Source organism: Megascapheus bottae, chromosome 7 (genome assembly GCF_031878675.1).
Source record: "Megascapheus bottae isolate mThoBot1 chromosome 7, mThoBot2.hap1, whole genome shotgun sequence".
Taxonomy (NCBI): domain Eukaryota; kingdom Metazoa; phylum Chordata; class Mammalia; order Rodentia; family Geomyidae; genus Megascapheus; species Megascapheus bottae.
The window spans coordinates 35,999,468-36,022,979 of record NC_143515.1 but is presented as its reverse complement, the minus strand read 5'-3'; the positions used below and the strand labels follow the sequence as shown (position 1 = coordinate 36,022,979).

General features: G+C 40.3%; 1 protein-coding gene across 1 annotated transcript in view; it reads right to left on the bottom strand.

The window, feature by feature from the left end:
* Gfpt1 (glutamine--fructose-6-phosphate transaminase 1) overlaps positions 1 to 23,512 on the bottom strand; it is a 48,489-nt gene extending 24,977 nt beyond the window's left edge. The window contains exons 1-8 of the mRNA XM_090336765.1: positions 23,332 to 23,512; positions 11,373 to 11,480; positions 8,249 to 8,356; positions 7,189 to 7,314; positions 5,580 to 5,638; positions 3,535 to 3,669; positions 1,999 to 2,060; positions 118 to 197 (exon numbers count right to left, since the gene is read on the bottom strand). Coding sequence (XP_090192891.1) covers positions 118 to 197; positions 1,999 to 2,060; positions 3,535 to 3,669; positions 5,580 to 5,638; positions 7,189 to 7,314; positions 8,249 to 8,356; positions 11,373 to 11,480; positions 23,332 to 23,338 — 685 coding nt within the window. The 5' untranslated portion in view covers positions 23,339 to 23,512. The remainder of the gene's footprint in view (positions 1 to 117; positions 198 to 1,998; positions 2,061 to 3,534; positions 3,670 to 5,579; positions 5,639 to 7,188; positions 7,315 to 8,248; positions 8,357 to 11,372; positions 11,481 to 23,331) is intronic.

The following is a 23,512-nucleotide window of genomic DNA, read 5'->3' as shown; positions in this document are numbered from 1 at the left end:
TGTGCTGAATACGTATACATGCATACAACAAAAATGTATTCTCACTTAAGGAAAATAATTCTTACAGCTAAAACACTCATTTTCTACATTTTCCCAAAAGCATGAGATAAAGTTTACCTGTCCTATAGAGTATTGGAATGTGATCAGTAGAAAGCTTGTGTTCACTCCGCACACCAATCAATAAGGGGCTACCTCGCCTACACGTGCAAGATGAATCAGAATTAAACATTTTTAGAAAGAATTCACTAACAACTTAACTTTTAAATACTTAAATGTGAAATTTAATACCCAAATTATGTTTTAATTTTTCCTCTAAAATCAACTTCAGATTAAAACAAGGCCACACTTGTCTATTCTTATAAACAGCTTTCATTATCATTTCTCAATTGATAAAATGTAAATTGCATTAAATAAAGCTATACTGAAACATATCCAGATGCATTCTTTCACATTAGGACATCAAGTAGTAACTAAGAGGTTATGTGCCTTCAGAAAGCCTAAAATTTTCACAATTTTGTCCATACTAGAAAAAATCTTATTTCCCATTCTAGAACCTTGTTCTCCCTTTTAATATTAAACAAAATGTTTTCCAGTTGTACAGACTGTCAACATAAATGGACATATAACACTTTCTCCTAAATCACCTTGCCTACACGCATCTCTCTTACCAAATCTTCAAGCGCCTCACTTCATAATCAGTATAAATGTTCTAGCAAAAGTAATCACTGTACTATTAGCTAGGAACCTGCCTGGAATATGTTTCAAAAAACTAAAAGAAAGCTAATGCTTTGGACTTGAAACTGGAGAACTTTCAAAATCTATATTCAAAAGTAACACAGTTTATCCACTAAAGACCAATCATAAATGCTGAAATAGGGGTAGGGAGCATGGCCTACTGGTAGAGTGCTTGCCTAGCATGCACAAAGTCCTGGGTTCGATTTCTTGGTACCATATATACAGAAAAAGGCATAAGTGGTGCCATAGCTTAAGTGGTAGAGTGCTAGCCTTGAGAGAGCCCAATAACAGTTCTTAGGCCCTGAATTCAAGCTCCAAGACTGGCTAAATAAATAAAATGCTGAAATATAATGGCTTTATTAAGGAATCTTGTGGCATTATAATAGACAAAAGTAATGTGTAAAGGGGCCGGGAGTTTGGCCTAGTGGTAGACTGCTTGCCTAGCATGCACGAAGACCCGGGTTTGATTCCTCCGTACGCCACATACATAGCAAAAAGCCGGAAGTGGTGCTAAGGCTCAAGTGTTAGAGTACTAGCCTTGAGAAAGTTCAAGGACAGTGCTCAAGCCCTGAGCCCAAGCCCAGGACTGGCAAAAAAAAAAAAAAGTAATGTGTAAAAATAAATATATTCTGTAAGGAACTCCAAAGCCAAGCTGTTGAGACCAAGAAAGTGTTAAGAGGTTGGAATGCTGCCTCATCAGTATTCAGATAAGAGAACTGGACCCTGGAAAGGTCAAAACAGACAAGGCAAAATAAATATGTAAGTTATTGTTAACGGGACCCTATGATACCTAAGTCATAGCTGACTGGACCCTATGAAGCTTGAGACAATGAATGTTTATGTTATGGTTAAGGATTTTGAAAATGTTTACTGCTTCTCTCTGCTCCCTAACAATAGCGAATCAATTATTACTACATACACAAACTATATTTCATGTTAATGACTAGAACTATAAGATAAATTGATATCTTGTTTTCTGAAAGTACCTACAGTAATCTTCCCTGTACTGAACTAAATAAATAGGCTTGCTTACAGGAGCTCAGGGTTCAATAGCTAGTAAGCCTTTATACACCCAGGTCTCTGCTTGCTTAACTCTCTCTCTCTCTGTCCTCATTTCTTCAGTTCCAGTATGCTGTCATATTGTCTTGGGTTGCAGAGAGCGCCTAGGTATAAAAATATACCTAAGAAAGGGCAGGGCCCGAACAATTAAGGATTTATGTCAAAATACCTATGAGTATTAATTCATATTAGATTTATATGTACCTTGTACCAACTGCTTGCCCAGGAAAATGAACACTTTTAAATACCAGTGCAAAAGCACCTTCCTATGGAGGCAAAAAGCAAATTAAAAAATTAGCAATATTTATTATAATCAATTATCAGAAATGAAATGATAAAAATATACTGGCTTTAGCATAGAAACTTATTGTTCATACAAATGATTTTCTTCACTAGTTTTATAAACACATTTAATTTTACCTAGGCAGCCAGGCTCAGGTGTAATTCTAGCTACTTAGAAGGTAAGACTTGAGAAGCATGGTTCAAAGCCAGACAGGGAAAGGAGAAATTCTGTTAGACTCTTATCTCCAGTTAAATGCCAAATAGCCTGAAGTTGAGCTAGAGCTCAAGTAGTAGAGGCTAGCCTCGAGCAAAAAAGCTCAGGGATAGCACCTAGATACCCCGAGTTCAAACCCCAGGACTGGCAAAAAAGAAAAATTTATCTAGACATTCCTGAGATTAGCACATAAAAGACCAACTTTTGTAACCAAGCTCACTTTCACAGTATGCTTACAGTTAATAGCTCCAAACATAGACCAGTTGAAAATTCATCTTAGTATATGCTACCAAAACTTCTCAATAGATATATCATCTCTCATACTATAAATTCAGTAAGAATACAGAATTAAAAATCCACAATCCACACTTTGATCTAAACATTATCCATCATATTACCTTCCTTTTTTTTCTTTTCTTTCTTTCCTTTTTTTTTTTTTTAACCAGTCCTGGAGCTTGAACTAGGGCCTGTACGCTGCCTCTAAGCTTCTTTTGCTCAAGGCCAGAACTTAAACACTTGAGCCACAGCTCAAGCCACAGCTTTTTGGGGGATTAGTTTTGTAAATAAGAGTCTCATAGCGTTTCCTTCCTAGGCTGGCCAATAAGTCAAACAAGAGACTCATAATTATGCAAGTTGAATTGTATGCATAGGAAATAAAGTAAAACAGGGCCAGGAGTTTGGCCTAGTGGTAGACTGCTTGCCTAGCATGCACAAAAGACCCAGGTTCGACTCCTTAGTACAAACCACATATACAAAAAGAGCCGGAAATGGTACTGTGGCTCAAGTGGTAGAACTCTAGCCTTGAGAAAGCCTAAGGTCAGCAATCAGACCCTGAGTTCAAGCCCCAGGACTGGCAAAAAAAAGAAAGAAAAAAGAAGAGGGAAATAAAGTAAAACATAAAAAAAAAATTAGTTTGTTTTTTTTAAATCAGATTTCACATTAAGAAAGTTCCTCACAGTTAATGCTGCTATAATTATCTTTAGAAATCTGGTTTGGCCAACTGCTGATAGCTCACATTTGTATTTCTAGGTATTCAGGAGGCTGAAATCTCAGACTTGCAGTTTAAAGCTATCACAGACAGACAACTCCATAAGACTCACTCTTATTTCCAACGAACCAGCTAAAAGCTAGAATTGGAGGTATGGCTCAAATGTGGAGCATCAGCCATGAGTAAAAAAGCCAAGTGAAAGTGTAGGACCCTGAGAGTTCAAGCTTCAATATGGACATAAACAGTATCTGAATACCAATTGTTGGATCACTCTCTCCACCAACGTAGTAAAACTGATGTCTTGACTTTCCCAGTTGTCATACATGTACTTCACCAGCTTGGCAATTGTTTCTGTATCTGTTTCAGATTCAAAGTCATAGCCCTTGCTTTCCTGTAAGTAGAGGAAAAAGACAAACTTAAGGAAATATCTATAATAACCAGATCCTCTCTACAGACTTTTCTCCCCCCCAAAAAAACTCCCTAATTTCCAATATTTTTTGCAAACCATAATGCATTTACACAAAATTTAGGTGATCACCTGACTAGAGTGAACTCTAAATAATGAGCTCTATACAGCTGAATAGTTTAACTTAGTTATATAAATATAAGCTATATATGAACTAAATATATCTCAAATAATTAAAATATGATACATAAAACATTCAAAGCTGGATGCCAATGGCTCACATCTGTATACTAACTACTGATAAGGCTAAGTTCTCAGGATCATGGTCTGAAGCCAGCTGAGGCAGTAAAGTCCATGACACTCTCATTTCCAACAAATTCTGGAAGTAAAGCTGTGGCCAAGTACTACAGCGCTAACTTTGAGCAAAAAAGCCCAGACCCTTAGTTTAGGCTCCAGGACCAAAAGGAAAAAAAACATAAAACACTTTATTTCATATTGAATATAACAATTCTTTCACTGATGATGATATTACACAATCTAGTAAAATGTTCATTCACTATATGGGGCTATTGAACTATAACTAAAATCCAGTACAGTCAAAAATCCAGTTTCTCTGTCATAGTAATCAACAGTCACTTGTGGCTAGTGGTTATTCCATTAGCATAGAAACACAGTATTGTGTCACTGCAGAAAGTTTAATTGGACAGCCCTGAGAAGACACCTGGAAAGGTCCTGACATCACTTTAACTGTTACAATATAGCACATAGCTGTTTAGGACATAGATCTTTAATTTAATCTGCTCTGGTACACATTCCAGAAATATTTCAGTTGTGTGTGTATGATACTGGGGATTGAACTCAGGGTCCCACATTTCCTAAATAAGCACTCTACCACATGAGACACACTTCCTTCTGCTCTTTTACTTTTTCGACAGGATCTCTTATATTCTTGCCCAGGCCAGCCTCAAACCTTGATCTCCATCTCCCTAGCCTTGCCTCCTACGTAACTGAGATTACAAATGTGCATACACCACTATGCCTGACCCTAGAAAACTCTTTTATTAAATGCTGAATGTGGTCTATCACAGAACAAAAGATGCCCCTAAAGACTCTTTTTTCCACATGGGGGATGAAACCCAGGTTCTCTGTACCACTCAGTCTTCAAAATACTATTTTATTTAAAGTTTTGGTCATTAATAATGAAGTCAAATAATTACTTCCCATTCTTGAGAGAGGGCAAAACTGAGGTTTGAACTGAGGATTTTGTGCTTATTCAGCTGGCACTGTAACACCTGAGCCATGTCACCAATTCTGCTTATTGCTAATTATTTTGGAACTAGTCTCTTGGACTTACCAGTCTGTGCTAGCCTTGAACTCCCATCCTTTGGAACTCAGCCTTAGCATAGCTAGTTATAGATATGGGCCACTGGCATCAAGCTAATTACTTCCTTTTTACATAAGAAATCAGAACTTTTCTACTGTAGTCAGAAAAGTCCAACAGACCACAACACTCTTACAATTGCCTTAGGATTACTCAGTCTTAAGTAGATAGTGTTGCACATCTCAACACATCCCATTTCCTGACTCTCATTAAAAGGACAAGCCAGGTGCCAGTGGCTCATGCCTGAATCTTAGCTAATCACGAGTCTGAGTTTGAGGATCTTGGTTCAAAAGCCAGCCTGGGCAGGAAAGTCTGTGACACCCTTATCTCCGATTATCCACTTAAAAAAAAAAAAAACAAAAAAACAGCCAGAGTAGGGCTTAAGTGGCAGAACACTAGCCTTCAGCACAAAAACTCAGCTGCAGCGCCCAAGCCCAGAATTCAAGCCCCAGGACTGACATGCGTGCACACACACAAAAAAAGTATCTCAAAAATTAGTGTATTCTTTACTTACCAAAAATTTTTTCAAGTCTTTGTAATTGGTTATGATTCCATTATGAATAACAATAAACTCTATTAAAAAAAAGTAAAAGTGTTAGTGACAAAAAATTAGAAATCTGATTATGTAATGGCTATTATTTTGAATAGATTTCAAGTCACATCTACTTATTATTATTAGATTACCATCATGTAAATTACAAAAGAGCAGTATTGGCTACATGGCTTAACAGAAATATACAGGATTTTTTTTCTTTTCTTTTTTTCTTGGTCGGTTGTAGAGCTTGAATTCTGGGCCTGGGAGCTGTCCCTGAGTTCTTCTACTCAAAGCTAGTACTCTACTGCTTGAGCCACAGCGCCACTTCTGGTTTTCTGGTGGTTAACTGCAGATAAGAATCTCACAGACTTTTGTGCCCAGGCTGGCTTTGAATCCTCAGATCTCAGACTCCTTAGTAGCTAGGAATACAGGCATGAGCACCAGTGGCCAGCAACATATAGTACTTACAATGAGTAAATAAAATGAACTAATGTCCAGAGACACTAGTTTTATCTATGGGTAAACTACAGCTCCTATGTTACTACAGGAAAGGGTCAAGTTTACTGGACCATTTCCCATTTCCACAGTAAGACAGCTGAGGTAAATAACTGTCATTCTCATGTCTCTGTTGATTCACTCTTGAGTATGAGTTTCAAACTAGAACAATTACCTTCTTTACTATAAATAAGTATAAGACTCTGCCAAAAAGAATGATGCAACTATTCAATTCTACAATTAATTTTATTTGCTCAATTTTTATTCGACTTTTAAGAGAGACTTTTAAGTGGCACTGTGGCTCAAAGTGGTAGATAGCCTTGAGCTGAAGAGCTCAGGACAGTGCCCAGGCCCAGAGAGTTCAAGACCCATGACTGACAGAGAGAGGGGGGGGGAGAGAGACAGAGAAAGAGAAAGAGAAAGAGAAAGAGAGAGAGAGAGAGAGAGAGAGAGAGAGAGAGAGAGAGAGAGAGAGAGAGAGAGAGAGAGAGAGAGAGAGAGAAATACAGTATCAACACTAAAAATGTTATACCACAGATATATGAATTAGTAAAATCTACACTGCAGGAAACTATAGGAAAAACAAATGAAATAAGAAGGAAAAAGGAAGTCAGGAGTTTAGCCTAGTGGTAGAGTGCTTGCCTAGCACGTATGTTTGATTCCTTGGTACTACATACATAGAAAAAAGCCAGAAATGGTGCTATGGCTCAAGTGGTAGAACTATAGCCTTGAGAAAGCCCAAGGAGAGTGCCCAGGCCCTGAGTTCATGGCCCAGGACTGGCAAAAAAAAAAAAAGGAAAAAGGAAAAGAAGAAGAAGCTATAGATTTAAGATACTCAAGAGTTATCAATGTATATTATGGTGTCTATTTGTTTCCAACAGCTAAGCAGGAAGAGTTTAAATAAACTTAATTTACATGTGGCATAAATGAGAAGTCTGAATAGTATATGAGTGAGGCTCTCTATACGCTATTTGTCAAAGAGTTTGAAATTTTCCAAATGCAAAGAAAATTAAAATAACAAAACCATAAAGCCTTCATTCTCTCATTACTGGCCCTTTGCAATCATCCCAAAGCACAAAGAATCTGTTCAAACCATTATTTTTGTCAGAGCGCTGGGGGTGGCTATTAACAGGACTGGGTTCTCCATGGGTTGCCCAACGGGTATGAGCTATCCCCAGGTGGACATCAAATTCTATATCCAAATCCATATCCTGTTGTTCTGAAAAAAATGAGAAATTCCACACTTAATAAAGCTGTAAAGATGCTAGAAGCCATGTTAAGTATAGTAAGTAATTCGCCACCTTATCCACAGAAACGTGTTTCAATGTACTTATACATAATGCTATACCTTTTCCATCTTCATCAAGAACTGATCATGCATGCCCTGTGGCCAGAACACTTTAGTTTGAGATGTGACAGCAAAACTGGTAGCTTTTGGCAGCCCTGACATATTTTTCTTCTTTCCTTGTTCAGCAGAGAACTCTTAACCTTCCCACTTATAGGGTAGCACTAACAGCTTCTCAATAGCATATCTGAACTTCTAGCAGCAACAAATTCTCTTGCATTTGGAGCCATTACTAAATAAATGAAAATTGTCTCCAAGTGAAGACATATAAGCAACAGGTACTATCAAAAAATACCAATGTATTTAACTATTTTCCTTCCCTAATTACTGTGACTATTTTTCAGTACTGGAGAATTTACAGTCTTACTCTTCCTAGGCACATGCTTTACTTCTTGAACCACATCCTGGCCCTATTCTACTTTAGTTATTTTTCAGAGAGGATTCATTTTTTTATTTGACCAATGCTAGTTAGACCGTGATCCTCCCAAGTACAGCCTCCCACACAGTTTGGACCACACCACCTGCCCCCAAGAACAGTTTGCTGTTTGAGATGAGGTATCAGTAACTGTTCTCCCACTCTGTGCTCTCCATCTCTATCTGCTGAGTATATAAGATTACAGACATGTAGCAAGGTACTGTGACCATTTTTAAAGCTCAAGTACAATTTTAAGCCTGTCAAGCAATAACAAAATCACTTTTTATTTCCTCCCTTGTACTTTAAAAATCGTCCTCAAAAAGAATACTAAAATGTGAGGTATTGGCAAAGATCACACAATGAGAAGGACAAAAAGCAAACTAAATATATTACTGTGAACTTCTTCATCCAGTGCCTTAACTTTTCCTTTCTTCTTAATGAGTTGAATTTTACAGGCATTGGCTTCCCAATCTTTGTCATTGCCTCCGTCAAATCCCACACCTAAATCAAGATGAATGAAAGCAAGATTTAGATACTACTGCTAAAATTGATATAAGGCAATTTTAATTTCAAATTGTACTGTTGGGGCCGGGAGTTTGGCCTAGTGGTTAAAGTGCTTGCCTAGCATGCATGAAGACCCAGGTTCGATTCCTCGGCACCACATACATAGGAAAAAAAAAGCCAGAAGTGGTGCAGCTCAAGTGGTAGAGCTCTAGCCTTGAGAAAGTCCAAGGACAGTGCTCAGGCCCTGAGCTCAAGCCCAAGACTGGCAAAAAAAAAAAAATGTACTGTTATCTAATTAATTCAGCATTTATTGAAAACTCTCATTATGCACCAGTCATGATAGCTGCTCCAGACAAAACAAAACTAAGGCTGGAGGATATGAATCAGTAGACATGCCTAGAAGCCACAGGCTGAGGAGGGAAGGAGTGGAAGATAGGAAAAGAGAAGAGAGAGAAAAAAGGAGCAAAGAAGCCAAGGGGAGGAAGGCGGAAAAGGAGAGAGAGAAAGGGAGGGAGGTGGGGAAAGGGGAGGAAGGACTCAGTTACTGTTTACAATTTTCAAATTCTTTAAGAAAAGACTAATTGCATATTAGAATATTACATATTCTAAGCAATTACTATACAAGTTACAAGTGAAAATGAAGTACTTCAGGTCATAGTTGAAGGAAGATGGAGAAATGAAGCAAGGAAGGAAGAACATACACTGACAAGGAGGATAAAGAGAAACATCAGGAAAGCACTTTTGAAGACAACTTTTTAAGTAGCTAAGGAACTTAAAAATGTTATCCTTGAAGAGACAGGAAAGCAATGAGTCATTTTAAGCAGAAAAATAATATTGCAAAAACAATCAGCCAACTGTAAAACAATGAAGAGGATGAGTTAGAGAGAGGACAAAGCCATCTTGGGCATAAAAGTCTGTGACACTCATCTTACATTAACCAGCTGGAAGTAGAACTGCTCAAGTGATTGAGTGTCAGCTTACAGTAAAAAAGCTAAGGGACAGTGTGTACGCAGGCCCTGAGTTCAAGCCCCTGTACAAACAAAGGGGGGGAAAAGTAAGAAGAATTTCTCAAGTTTGAGGCCTGCCTGACCTAGACAGTGAGTAAATTCCAGGCCAGCCTGGGACACATAGTGAGACTCTTTCTCAACAACCTTTAAAAAAACACGAAAGGGCCAGGCTCAGGTCACATCTACAATCTGAGCTACTCAGGCATGTAAGATCTGAGATTTATAGTTTTCAGCCATCCCTGGCAAAAAAAAAAAAATCCTGGAGATTCTTGTCTCCAATTAACAAGAAAGCCAGAAGTGGAGCTGTGGCATAAGTGGCCGAGAAAAAAGTTTAGGGACAGTGTCAAAGCCCTGAGTTCAAACACCAGGACCAGCGTGCATGCACACATGCACACATACTCACCAAAAAAAAAACCCAAAACAAAAAACACCAAAGGAAGGACGAAGGGAAAGATAGATACAGAGACACACATAAATTGCATGTATTATAAATTGAAACATATGAGAGCATGGGAGGTAGATGTCAGAGCTCACCCATAAAAATACGAAGTAACATAGGTGGGCTGAGTAAATAATCTTTTTTTTTTGCATTTTTTATTGTAATTAGTAAAAGGGTTACATGATATTTGCCAGATAGAAGGTGCATTAATTCACGTACATTGATACCCTTTCACATGTCTTGGTACCCATTTCCCTCCCCCCCACACACCCCCCACCCGTCTTGGTTTTCCCCCCTTTGAGTAAATAATCTTAAAGAATATTCCTTATTTTAAAAAAAAGGAACTCCCGAGGCATACAGAAAATAAACAGCATACACATGGGAAAAATACATTCCCAGAAAAGGAAGGAGCATATTAATAATAAAGGACTTGTAGGATTTAATTTCCATCAGTGAGCAGTGAAGGAAGTTAAATACCCAATGTGAAGCATACTAAGTGTTAAATGTACAATGTTAGGTGTACAGAAAAGAGATCTGTCACTGCTAGCTTAGAACTCCCTACTTTCAAAGTTGTCCCTTGGCTGGCATCTGGGGGCTTGGGTCTCAGAATTCCTATCATCCATCTTCAGGGAGTAAGAATGGCTCTCTATACCTTCATTTGTTCAAATATTCAATCTGTCCTAAATAACTGCTTTTTCCTTGTGAGGAGTTTTGGTATATGTAAGACATACAGTGCTTATACTGCCAGCTCCAAAAAGACCTTGGGCACTGAGTTACCAAGGAGCTCCCCTCACAGGTGAGGCTTCATCTGCTATACAACTCACTGTTAGAGAAGTACCCCCCACTGGAAGATGACTCTTGAAAGCTCATGTCTAGTTTCCTTCTCATTTCACTACATATACCTGTTGCTTTGGCTAATATTGCTTTGCATTATTTTGCTATAATATATTATAGTCATGAGTTCAACTATATGCTGGGTTTCATAAATCACCCTAGGGAATCATGGAATCTGAGGTTCTTGTGACTTTCAGACTCACCCTCTTCCATCATGAACAGGAATGAAAGGCAGAATTTGTAGAGTAAGACTCTAGAATTTGCTCCCATAAAAATGCCCATGTCACTAGGCACAGTGGCTCCCACCTGTAATCCTAGCTACTCAGGAGGCTGACATCTGAGAATCAAGGTTCAAAGCCAACCCAGGCACAAAAGGACCTGAGACTCTGATCTCCAAATAACCTCTAGAAAACGGCATGTGGGGTTTGGCTCAAGGGTAGAGTGGTAGCCTTGAGCTAAAGAGCTCAGGGACAGTGCCCAAGCTGAGTTCAAGCCCAATGACCCACAAAAAAAAATGCCCATGTGATTTATGTTGGTTTTTTTTTACAGTAAAGATCAACTCAAGAAGCAATGCTACACATAGATGACAACGCTGCTGAAATACATAAACACTTTAAACATGAAAAAAGAAAAAATATTCACATGTGAACCTACAAAACAGTCATTGCTCGAGTCAAGAAAAATACTCAATTCAAGAATCAAGCACACTCATAAGACATTTAAAGGGAAATACCTGCAGAATCATATCCTCTGTATTCCAGTCGCTGAAGGCCTTTGATTAGGGTCTCTAAGATTTCTCGTCTTGTGCGAGGAACATGGTAGTTTAAGTAAGCAAATATACCTGCAAACAAATATTTAACAGAAAAATTCTATCAATGAATCGTAATTGACATAATTATGTTTAGGATACATAAAGTATAAAGCCAAATCCCTTTTTGTGTGCCTGATGTGGTACTAAGTTTTGAACTCAGGACCTCATACTTGGTAGGTAGGCCCTCAATCACTTAGTTGACAGTCCCTTCCTTAGTTATGTTCAAATAAGCGTCATTTTTTCAGTTGTCTTCTCATTTATAACTCCTGCAAAGCTAGGGCCATAGGAATGAACCACCATCCCTGACTCTTAATAACTTTTTCCCCGGGCTGGCCTTGAACTATAATCTTCCCAATCTCTGCCTTCGGAACAGCTAGAATACAAGCATGAATCACCACAGCTTCCCTTTTTTTCGTTAAAAAAGAAATCTTCATTTCAAATTGTTTAAAGGAAGTGGAACCTTTTTCAGTTTTTTTTTAATTTTTTTAATTTTTTTAATTTTTTATTGTAATTAATAAAAGGGTCACATGATATTTGCCAGATAGAAGGTGCATTAATTCACATACACTGATACCCTTTCACATATCTTGGTACCCATTATCCTCCCCCCCACCACCCACCCCCCGTCTTGGTTTTCTCCCCTTCCCTATCAAATTTCAAATAACCAAATACAAATAAATTCAATATATCAGATAACAAAGTGAGATACTGTAACAATATGAGATACCCAAGGGACAGCAAAGGAGATGAGAGATAACATAGTACATTAAGGACAACAATTATTCATTATATGGCTTTTGTTTCAATATCCTGGAGGTCCTTTCAATTAGCTTCATACTATATGGCCTTATGTATCAAGGTTTTGCTCTATTGCAGATCTCTGCTAGTAGAGCACAAGGTTTCTACTGATTATGACAAATGAGGGAAACCATTGAGCCTTAGTTCCTTTGAGTCTGGCTTACTTCACTTAATATGATTTTTTCTAAGTCTTTCCATTTCCTAACAAATGAACATATAAATATCGAAATAAATGTTTGTTGTGTGTGTGCATGCCCAATATTCAAGCCCCATGATAGACCAAGAAGTTTGTACGATTGATAATCTATTTTTCTTGACTGCCATCTTGTCAAGTAAAATATTACAAAATTACCAAACTTAGCCAGGCACCAGTGATTCACACCTGTAATCCTAGCTCCACAGGAGGCTAAGATATGAGGATCCTGTCTCAAAGCCAGCCTAAGAAAAGTACATGAGAGAGCTGGGTGCCCGTGGCTCATGCCTATAATCCTAGCTACTCAGGAGGCTGAGATCTGAGGATTGTGGTTCAAAGCCAGCCTGGGCAATAAAGAAAGTAAGACTCTTATCTCCAATTAATCACTAGAAAAGGGGAAGAGGGGCTATGGCTCAAGGGGTAGGGTGATAGCCTTAAGCTGAAGAGCTCACGAATAGTATCCAGGTGCAGAGTTCAGACCCATGGGGGAAAAAAAAGCACATGAAACTCTCATCTTAATCACCAAAAAAATGGAAGTAGAGCTGTGCTAAAAGTGGTAACTCATTAGTCTTGAGCAAAAAATAAAAATGAAAACTCAGGGGCAGCACTCAAGATCCTAAGTGTGGACACACACACACACACACACACACACACCCCTATATACAATTGGGAGTTTCCCCTGGTGATAAAACAAAACCCTAAGTTCAATTTCCAAAGAAAACAATACACAGAACACAGAACATAATTCTTCCAAAACAATACTGCAGCTGGTTGGGTCTGTCATCCCAGCCACTCAGGTTGAGAGAGGTTGACCAAAAGATTGGAGGATCACCGTTGAGAGACCAGTCAAAGTTAGTGCCTGACTATAAAATGAAAAAAGAGAGAGAAAGAGAGAGAGGAGAGGGAGGGAAGGGGGGAAGGGAGAAATGGAAGAAGGGAGGGAGGGAGGGAGGTAGGAAAAAAAAAAAAAAGATGCTTGTGAGTCATACCTGCAATCCTAGCTGTTCAGGAGGCTGAAATCTGAGAATTACGTTTCAAAGTCAGCCCAGGAAGATAAATATGAAATGTTTATCTCCTATTAACCATAAAAAATCTAAGAGTAGAAGTGTGGCTCAAGTAGTAGAGTGATAGCCCTGAGTACAAAAGCCAAGACAGAATATGAGGCCCTGAGTTCAAGCCCCAATACCAGTATGTGCACAAAATCCTGTGAACTAAACATGTCCCCAAATCAGTTTTCCTTTCTGTAAAATGAACTTTGAGATGATAAAACAATTCCCCAGGAAGCACCCACAAGTTAGAAACATATTCAGTTGCACTATTTTCTAAATAGGAAAGGAAACTGTAGCTAGACGCCAGTGGCTCACACCTGTAATCCTAGCTATTCAGGAGGCTGAGATCTAAGGATCATGGTTTGAAGCCAGTCCAAGCAGAAAGTCTGTGAGACTCTTATCTCCAATAAACTACTCAGCAAAAGCCAGAAATGGCACTGGGGTTCAAGTAGTAGAGGAATAGGCACAAAGAGTCTCAGGGACAGTACCCAGACTCTGAGTTCAAGCCCCAACACCAGAAAAAAGAAAGAAAATCGAATGATTCATGACACCTAATACATGGAGAATAAAAACATAGACCTGGGGCCAGGAATGTAGCCTAGTGGTAGAGTGTTCACCTAGCATGCACAAAGCCCTGTGTTCAATTCCTTGGTACCACAAACTCAGAAAAAGCCAGAAGTCAAGTGGCAGAGCAAAAAATATCCAAGGCCCAGGCCCTGAGTTCAAGCCTCAGGACTGGAAAAAATAAATAACAACAACAACACCGGGGTATATTTCCACCACTAACAGTTGAGGTATTGGACAATCAATTCTCCCTTAGCTCATTATCTGTGATATTTGAGGCCTCCTCCATTTGCTTTGAAGCCATTTCTGATGGCTCCGGCACTTTCTCATGCCTGACAGACTAAACCTCTCTTCTGGGCCTCAGAACACCACTTCTGTTATTTTGAGTGCTCTGTAACTACAAAACTAAAGCTAAAATACCAGCAAAAGAGGATTTTAGTTTCAGAATATAATTTTCCCCCTGCCCCCATCTTCAGAATATATCATTAAGCATTAATAAAAAGTAAAAATATTGAGAACATTCTTCTACAAAACCATATTATCTATCTCACCTAAGACTGTAATAGGCTTTTATCCTAACCCAATGTTCACATTCAAATTTTTCCTACTACCAAAAAATCCTTTTACAGCAGTTTGGTTTTATGCAAAGATCTAAAAAGGATCACCCCTCACATCTTGCTGCTAAGACTCTTCAGTCTCTGTGAAACCAGAATGTGCACCCCCTCAACTGCTCCATTTTCCCCAAAGCAAGCAGGACGAATTTTCTTGATGAATGTCATACCTTCAGGTTATGTCCAATTGTCTCCAAAATGTTATCTAACCAGTTCCTCTAATCCATGAATTCCCTGAAACATGGGGGCTGGAAGATGGATCAAAAGGCTTGATAGAGGCTGGTAGTTTGGCCTAGTGGCAGAATGCTTGCCTAGCATGCACAAAGACTTGGGTTTGATTCCTCGGTACCATATACATATTAAAATCCAGAACTGGTGTTGTGGCTCAAGTGGTAGAGCTCTAGCCTTGAGAAAGCCCAAGGACAGTGCTCAGGCCCTGAGCTCAAGCCCAGGACTGGCCAAAAAAAAAAAAAAAGGCTTGATAGTCTTTTAAGAACTAAGCCAGGCACTGGTGGCTCACACCTGAAATCCTAGCTACTTAGGAAGCTGAGATCTCAAGATCATGGCTCCAAGCCAGCCTGGGAAGAAATGTCCATGATACTCTTATCTCATCTCCAGTTAACAATCAGAAAACCAGAAGTGGGGGGCCGGGAGTTTGGCCTAGTGGTAGAGTGCTTGCCTAGCATGCAGGAATACTTGGGTTCGATTCCTCGGTAGCACATACATAGAAAAAAAAACTGGAAGTGGTGCTGAGGCTCAAGTGGTAGAGCTCTAGCCTTGAGAAAGTTCAAGGACAGTGGTGCTCAGGCCCTGAGCTCAAGCCCAGGACTGGCAAAAAAAAAAAGAAAACCAGAAGTGGCACTGTGGTTCAAAGGGTAGAGGGCTAGACTTGAGTGAAAAAGGTCAGGGACAGTGCCTAAACCCTTAGTTCAAGCCCCATAACCAACAAAAAAACAAAAGCAAAAAACTGTATAGTAGAGACAAGAATGTTTCCAGAGTGTATGTATTTTGTCTGGTCATCTCCTATTGATGATGGCAAGATTTGTCACTGGTTTCAAGAAAATTAGATTACTAAGTGTATTAAATTTTGAAACATCTTCAGAATCTTTTATAGGTTTAGAGACTGACAGTGCTAATCTATAGATATGAATGCTTTCTTTTTTGTGGTCCATAAAACAATGGTGCATTCTCTTTTCAGCCATCTTAGATTCAATGAAATAGCACCTATGAAATTACAACTCAAAAATGCCTTTTATTTGGTAAAAGTATTATTATTTCAATAATTATTACTGTCATTTGTTTTGTTTTGTTACTGGGGTAATAAGAAGAGTAAGAGAAGAGTAAAGAGGACACAGAGGTATGAGCAACATTTCTCCTTGTACGACTAAGCAGAAGCTGAAAGGAAGAAAAGGATGAAGGATATCAAGAATTTTTTTGTGTGTGTGGGTCATGGGGCTTGAACTCAGCCTGGACATTGTCCTTGAGCTCTTCAGCACAAGGCTAACCTTAGACAAAGTGCCCAGGCTGACTTCGAACCTTGATCCTCAGATCTCAGCCTCCTGAGTAGCTAGGATTACAGGCATAAGCCAACACACTAGCTTTGTGTGTGTGTGTATCTGTGTGTGTGTGTGTGTGTGTATGCAAAATGTGTCCAAGGCCCAGGCCCTGAGTTCAAGCTCCAGGATTAGCAAAATAATAATAATAATAATAATAATAATAATCAAAAGCTTGAACTCTGGGGCCTGAGTGCTGTCCCTGAGCATTTTAGCTCAAAGCTAGCATACTACCACTTCCAGTTTTCTGGAAGTTAATTGGAGATAGAGTTTCATAGACTTTTGTGCCAGGGCTAGCTTTGAACCATGATCCTCAGATCTCAGCTCCTGAGTAGCTAAGATCATAGGCATGAGCCATCGATGCCCAGCTTAGAAAGAAATTTTCTAAGATAAGTAATACAGCTGGGAGAAGACAGGGAATTAGCCTAAACCATACCTAGTTAGGAAAATCAAAGCTAAGAAGTCAGTCTGTCAGTTTTATGGACCTACCTTTAGAACTATACAACCAAGACAGTTCATTAGCTGATATAAGAGGATTATCTTCAACCTGAAAGTGGCTGGAAAAACATAATGGAAGGCACTTTCACAGGGATGTAATCATACTCAAAATAGTGCTTGTCACTGGGGCCGCGAGTTTGGCCTAGTGGTAGAGTGCTTGCCTAGCATGCACGAAGACCCAGGTTCAATTCCTCGGTACCATATACATAGAAAAAAGCCAGAAATGGTGCTAAGGCTCAAGTGGTAGAGCTCTTGCCTTGAGAAAGTCCAAGGACAGTGCTCAGGCCCTGAGCTCAAGCCCACGACTGGCAAAAAAAAAAAAAAAAAATAGTGCTTGTCAGAAAAGAAATCACTAGTTCAACCTTTATTTTCAGATCTCTGACCTATCACATCAAACTTTCTAATGAAAAGATCTTCTCAAAGCAACTATGAAAGTCTGGAAATCTGCTATGTGATAGATAAATGCTTCAGTATCACACCCAGAAGCTGGATGAATAGAGACACTGTCTACCTCCAGACAGGCATGGGCTTTCATAGTGTAAATTTTTCTTGTTTATGACTTACACTTGGGATAAAATTTTCCTTTGGTGAAGCAGATGTTTGTACTTCATTCTCCAAAAACATGAACTGAATGGGCTCCTTGACACTGAACAGTCTAAAGCTCAAAGCATCATTTAAGCTCTGACATTTCTAATCACACACTCCCTCACAGTCTTCCTATATCATGTTTCCCAAGAGAAAAACATGCATTTCCTCTTAGCCTTCAGAGTTCGTCTCTCTCTCCCATTTCTTTATGACCACTCACCTCAGATGACTTTTCATTGTCCTGTCAAGTCAGCCCCCTCTGAGTCCACTATGCTTAATCATGGGTTCCATACCTGAATTGGGTACTGAGACACACAGAACTCATTCATCTACTGCTGGACACTTTCATATGAGCCCTTCCAATTGCTGAGCAATCCCATTCACTTATCACTTCTTTTTTGGGGTCATGGGGCTCTGGGCCTGGGTGTTGTCCCTGAGCTCTTCACCTCAAGGCTACTACACTACCCTTTGAGCCACAGGGCCACTTCCAGTTTTCTAGTAGTTAACTAGAGATAAGAGTCTCTCACAGTTTTGTGCCCGGGGTGGACTGGCTTTGAACCTTGATCCTCAGACTTCTGAGTAGCTAGGATTACAGGCGTGAGCTACTGATGCCAGCCTACTTATCACTTTTTGGGTGTGATTGTACTGGGGATTGAACCCAGGGCCTGGGCACTGTCTCTGAGCTTATTATTATTATTATTATTATTATTATTATTATTATTATGCCAGTCGTGGAGCTTGAACTCAGGGCCTGGGCACTGTCCTTGGACACATTTTGCTCAAAGCTAGTGCTCTGTCACTTGAGCCACAGCACCACTTCCAGCTTTTTCTGTGTATGTGGTACCTAGGAATTGAATCCAGGGCTTTGTACAAGTTAGGCAAGCACTCTACCACTGGCTACACTCCCAGCCCGAGCTTTTTTGCTTGAGACAAGCACCCTACCACTTGAGCCACAGCTCCATTTTCAGCTTTTTTGGTAGCTAATTGGAGATGAGAGTCTCATAAACTTTCCTGCCCATGATACTCCTAACTCAGCTAGACTTACAGACATAAGACACCAGCAACTGGCTCATATATTATTTTAGAGCCTAGAACACACACTATTCTCAAATTTCCCATTTTTTCTTCCTTATCATTTTTAGTAGATATGCACTATAGAACTGAAGTCTTTAATCTTCATCTCAACAATGTAATACTCTAATCCTTTCTGAAATAAAGAAAGAAAGAGAGAGAGATTCCACATACTACTACTTTTGCCTGCCCAGTGACAAAAGTTGAACAGCCCCTGAACCTAATCTCTCTTACATGTAACTCTTGATGTTTTTCCAACACTGTAAACAATCACTCTTTTACAGATTAAATTTCCATTGTTTAATGTTCTAGAACAATTTTTGTTTGACTTTCAGACAATATTTAGAGTATAAAACCGCACAATGGGCACTCTGCAGTAAATAATCTCTCAGTTAACAGGAAGCATGCTCAGACCTCTTAACTTCTGTCACTGATACTCACTGCCTTCTTCCTCAAAACAAACTCAAGCCTTTCTGCTTTCATATATGGGATGAACAATGATTTCTTCATATCAAAATACAATGAACTCTCTGCAGCATTAAACATGAATAATTTGGACTAGAAGTGTAGCTTACTATAGAGCTCTTGGCTACCATTCACAAGGTAGGGTTCAATCCCCCACCCAGGAGTGAGAGGTGAGAATGTAGAAGAAACAGACTATGCAATAGCAAAACCATTCTAATTATACAGAGCAGAAGTCTCATTTTGAAATCAGCTCTGTCTTTGCCACTAACAACTATACAACTGTTCTTTGGTCTCTTTCCTTGTACTTTTATTTCTTCCTTCAACTTCCTTCTTCCTCAATGAATAACTCATCATTTCACACTAATCCCTACTAACCAACACCTCTCAAGTAAGAATCCTGCCCCTTCATTAGAACATTCTTAGGCTCACATAAATACCCTAAGTCCAGAGCTCTCCTGTCTCTGAACTTCTACAGTAGTCTATGAAATGGCAATGAATAAGGATGTATATTCACTTTGCTTCCTCTAACCAGAGAGCAATTCCTTGAAAGTGATACCGTGTTTTAGTCATCACTCCACAGGGCAGAATGCCAAGCACAAAGGCCATCTTCATAATATATTCCAAGACTTTCTATATAGTCAAAATGTTCCATATGATAGAAACAGAATACAATATGCAGGTTCTAAAAAGATTCAGCAAGCATCCTAAAAAGGTATGAAGTGGAAAAAGATGTCATAATGAAAAGTTTAAGATACCAAAGTGATCAGGTTTGTATTTAGAGTTTTCTGGAATCTTTTAATGTTGCTGTCTGTGAATCCCAGAAAACTCTTATGTTACAGGACCTCCCACCTTCTACTTCAACACTACTAGCACCCATTTACTTCTCTAATTTTAGGGGAAAAAAAAGAGGAAATGCTTATTTGGCAATTAATTATTGTCTCTCACAATCTTATATTGGATACAATATCTAAGGATCTGTTAATAGTACTGGTTTTATGACTCATCCTAGCAACCAGTTTCAAACTCCTCCAAGGCCATTAGATGGAATAATTACCAAAAAAAAAAAAAAGGATTTGATTTCCAAATACACTGTTTTATCTTATTTTGAGAGCGGGGACTAGTAGAGTTTGAACTTAAGACCTCAAGTTTGCCAGGCAGGCATGCTACCATTTGAACCATGCCATACTATACCACCCCCACACTCCCACTCCCATACACCCTCATGTGTGAGCCTTTTTGCTAGTTATTTTTCAGATATGGTCTTGAGTTTTTGACTGTGTTGGCCTCAGCCATCTTCCTACTTATGCCTTCCATAAAACTGTATCACAATTGTAAGCCACTAGACCTGTCTTGTTTGCTGAGACAGGGTCTTGATAAATTTTTGCCTAGTTTGGCCTGCAATCCTCTGGATCTCTGGCTCTTCAGTAACTGGGATTGTAGGCGTGAGGCACCAATCTTATCCCTCTGTAAGATACTTTTAAATTGCAATTCCCCTTACAGCTTTTGAGCAAAATCTCATTTCCAAACCTCCAAAAATCAGAAGGGTACAATTCTTCATTTACTTAATAATCAGAAAACTATCTATAAAAAGCTAGTAGAAGGGTTGGGAGTATGGCCTAGTGGTAGAGTGCTTGCCTAGCATGCCCGATGCCCTGGGTTGGATTCCTTGGTACCACTCACAGAGAAAAAGCCTGAAGTGGTGCTGTGGCTCAACATGCCGAGTGCTATCCTTAAGCAAAAAGTATCCAAGGACAATACCCAGGCCCTGAATTTAAGCCTGAGAACTACAAATAAATAAATAAATAAATAAATTTAAAAATAAATAAATAAAAAGAGAACTGGGCAATGGTGCCTAACCCTTTTAATCCTATCTTCTCAGGAAGCTAAGATCTGAGAAATACAGTTCAAAGCCAGTTCCAGTGAACCACCAAAACACTGGAAGTGCAGCTATTGCTAAAGCAGTATAGGCTAGATGTGAGCAAAAAACCTCAAGGACAGCGAGTTGAAGGGCCTTGAGTTCAAGCCCCAGGACCAGCACAAAAATAATCATAATAAAATAAATAAATGTGGGAAGAAACTAATTGCACACATCTTACCTTTTTAATTTTTCATTAGAGAGGTATTGTACTATTCTGGAATTATGCACAATTCTGGGCTGAGTAAAAGATAGGCCTTGGAAAAGCCTCTGATTGTTCTGGCCTATTTAGTCTTCATAATGTTTCCTCATCAGTAAAACTCTTGTCTAATGGCTATCCTGTAACTAGCTATATAAAAATTCCCAGCACTTGAGACACCACCCTAAAATTCTTCCTTATCTGAGCCATTTCTAAACTGGATCTGATTTTCTTCTTCTACAGTACCTCAACATCCCTTCCTCCTGGAGCCAGATGAGGAAAGAACCTGCAACTAGAATGTCAGGGTATTTTTTATACACTTACACACACACACAAAATTAGCCATTCAAGAATAATTACCAATGAAGCACACTAGCGATTAACCAGTTTGAAAATTCTCTATTTTACAACACTAATTTAAATCAGGTGTTTTACAAAATTATTCTACGTAGACACAGTAAAAGTATAACTGATTCTGAAGTCAACTCTACTCTAATAATTGCAGTAAGCTATTTATAGGTGCTTTGTGTTTTTATTAATCTATGCTAAAGTTAAACATGTTCCTCACTTCCAGAAGCTGAAATGAATGAATATAAAGTGAAATACAGGGGGGAAAAAAACCTTAATGAGTACAATCTTAGTTCCTTTATGTTGAAAGCTGCAGAGTTAACTTTACTAAACGGCTTCAACTCCATTAACACCTTACCTCTTACCTCTGAGCCGGGCGCAGTGTCTCACTCCAGTAATCCTAGTTACTCAGGAGGCTGAGATCTAAGGATCAAGGTTCAAAGCCAGTCCCAGCACAAAAGGACCTTAGACTCTAATCTCCAATTAACCTCTAGAAAATGGAAAGTGGGTCTGTGACTCAGGGGTAGGGTGGTAGCCTTGAACTGAAGAGCTTAGGGAAAGCGCCCAAGCTGAGTTCAAGCCCCATGACCCACAAAAGGAAAAAACAAAAAAAAAGTGCTTTAAGACAGGTACCAGTGGCTCACTGCCCGTAATCCTAGCTACTCAAGAGGAGTAGCCAGTCCTGGGCTTGGGGCTCAGGGCCTGAGCACTGTCCCTGGATTTTCTCCAGGGTAGGGCTCTACCACTTGAGCCTCAGCACCACTTCTAGCTTTTTTCTATGTATGTGGTACTGAGGGATTGAACCCGGGTCTTCGTGAATGCTAGGCAAGCACTTTAACCACTAGGCCAAACTCCCAGCACTGACCGTGAGACTCTTTTTTTTTTTTTTTTTTGCCAGTCCTGGGCTTGAGCTCGGGCCTGAGCACTGCCCTTGGACTTTCTCAAGGCTAGAGCTCTACCACTTGAGCCTCAGCACCACTTCTGGCTTTTTTCTATGTATGTGGTACCGAGGAATCGAACCCGGGTCTTCATGCATGCCAGGCAAGCACTTTAACCACTAGGCCAAACTGACTCTTATCTCTACTTAACCACCAGGAAACCGGAAGTTGGACTGTGGCTCAAGGGGTAGGACAGTAGCCTTGAGCTGAAGAGCTCAGGGACGGCGCCCAGGCCCAGAGTTCAAGCCCCACGACCGGCCAAAAAAAGGGGGAGGGGGTTGAATTCCAGAGGGTAACATCAATTGTCAATTTAAAAAAAAAAAAAAAGACAACCCTTTCTGGGCTAAATCTCAATTATAAAATATAAGCAGTCACGTCAGGTATCATTCACACAATCCCTTTCAGAAACACTTTTTGATGATAATAAAAGGGTTCTATTCTAGAAAAGCCACTGGTTATTTTTTTTTTTTCGAAATGACTTTCTGATATGGGTCCACATCCTAAGAGACAGACGGTAAATATTACTCATAACTCCATATGCAAGCGGCCCGGAATGCGTGGTCTGTCTCCAGGGTCCGTTCTGAACCTCTTCACCGGGGTCCCAGCCCGATCGAGATATCGATCAGCAAAGCTTTCGGTGGAGGCAGGGAGTGGCAGGAAGTAAGATGCTATGCAACACCATTGTGGTATTACCCTAGCTAGAGTTCCAGTGGGCCTGTCAGGAAGATTTTCCTTTTCAAGGAGGAAAGCCAAGTTTCCAGATGCCACCGGAGGATCCACAGGTTGCCCCGCTCACCTGGAGGCCCGTCCACACCTCGGTATCTCGGCCCCGGGGTGAGGGCGGCATTTACTCGCCCCTTCGGTTCCTTCCCTGTGCACCCCCCCACCCGCCCCGTCCTTCTCAGAGGCCCACCCACCGCCCAGGTGTCCTCTGAGGACCCCCGCCCCCCGCTCCCCGGGCCACAGCCGCCGCAGGAACGCCCCCTGCCCATCACGGACACCCACAACCTCGGCAGCGCCCTGGGCCTCGGCGACGCGGGCTCCGCACCTCAGGACCGCCCGGCAACACGCCCCCCGCCCGCGGGCTCCCTTACCGCACATGCTGCCGGAGGCTTGGCCCGCGGGGCGATGGGATGAGCAGCTAGTGAGGTCCGGCGTGCGACAAGAGCAGGGGACTAGGAAACAGCCCCGGAGTCCCGGTTGGCGGCGGCACGGCTCCCCGAGGGATGCGGCGGCCTGAGCAACGACAAACCTTCTCCGCCTCCCGGGCTCAGC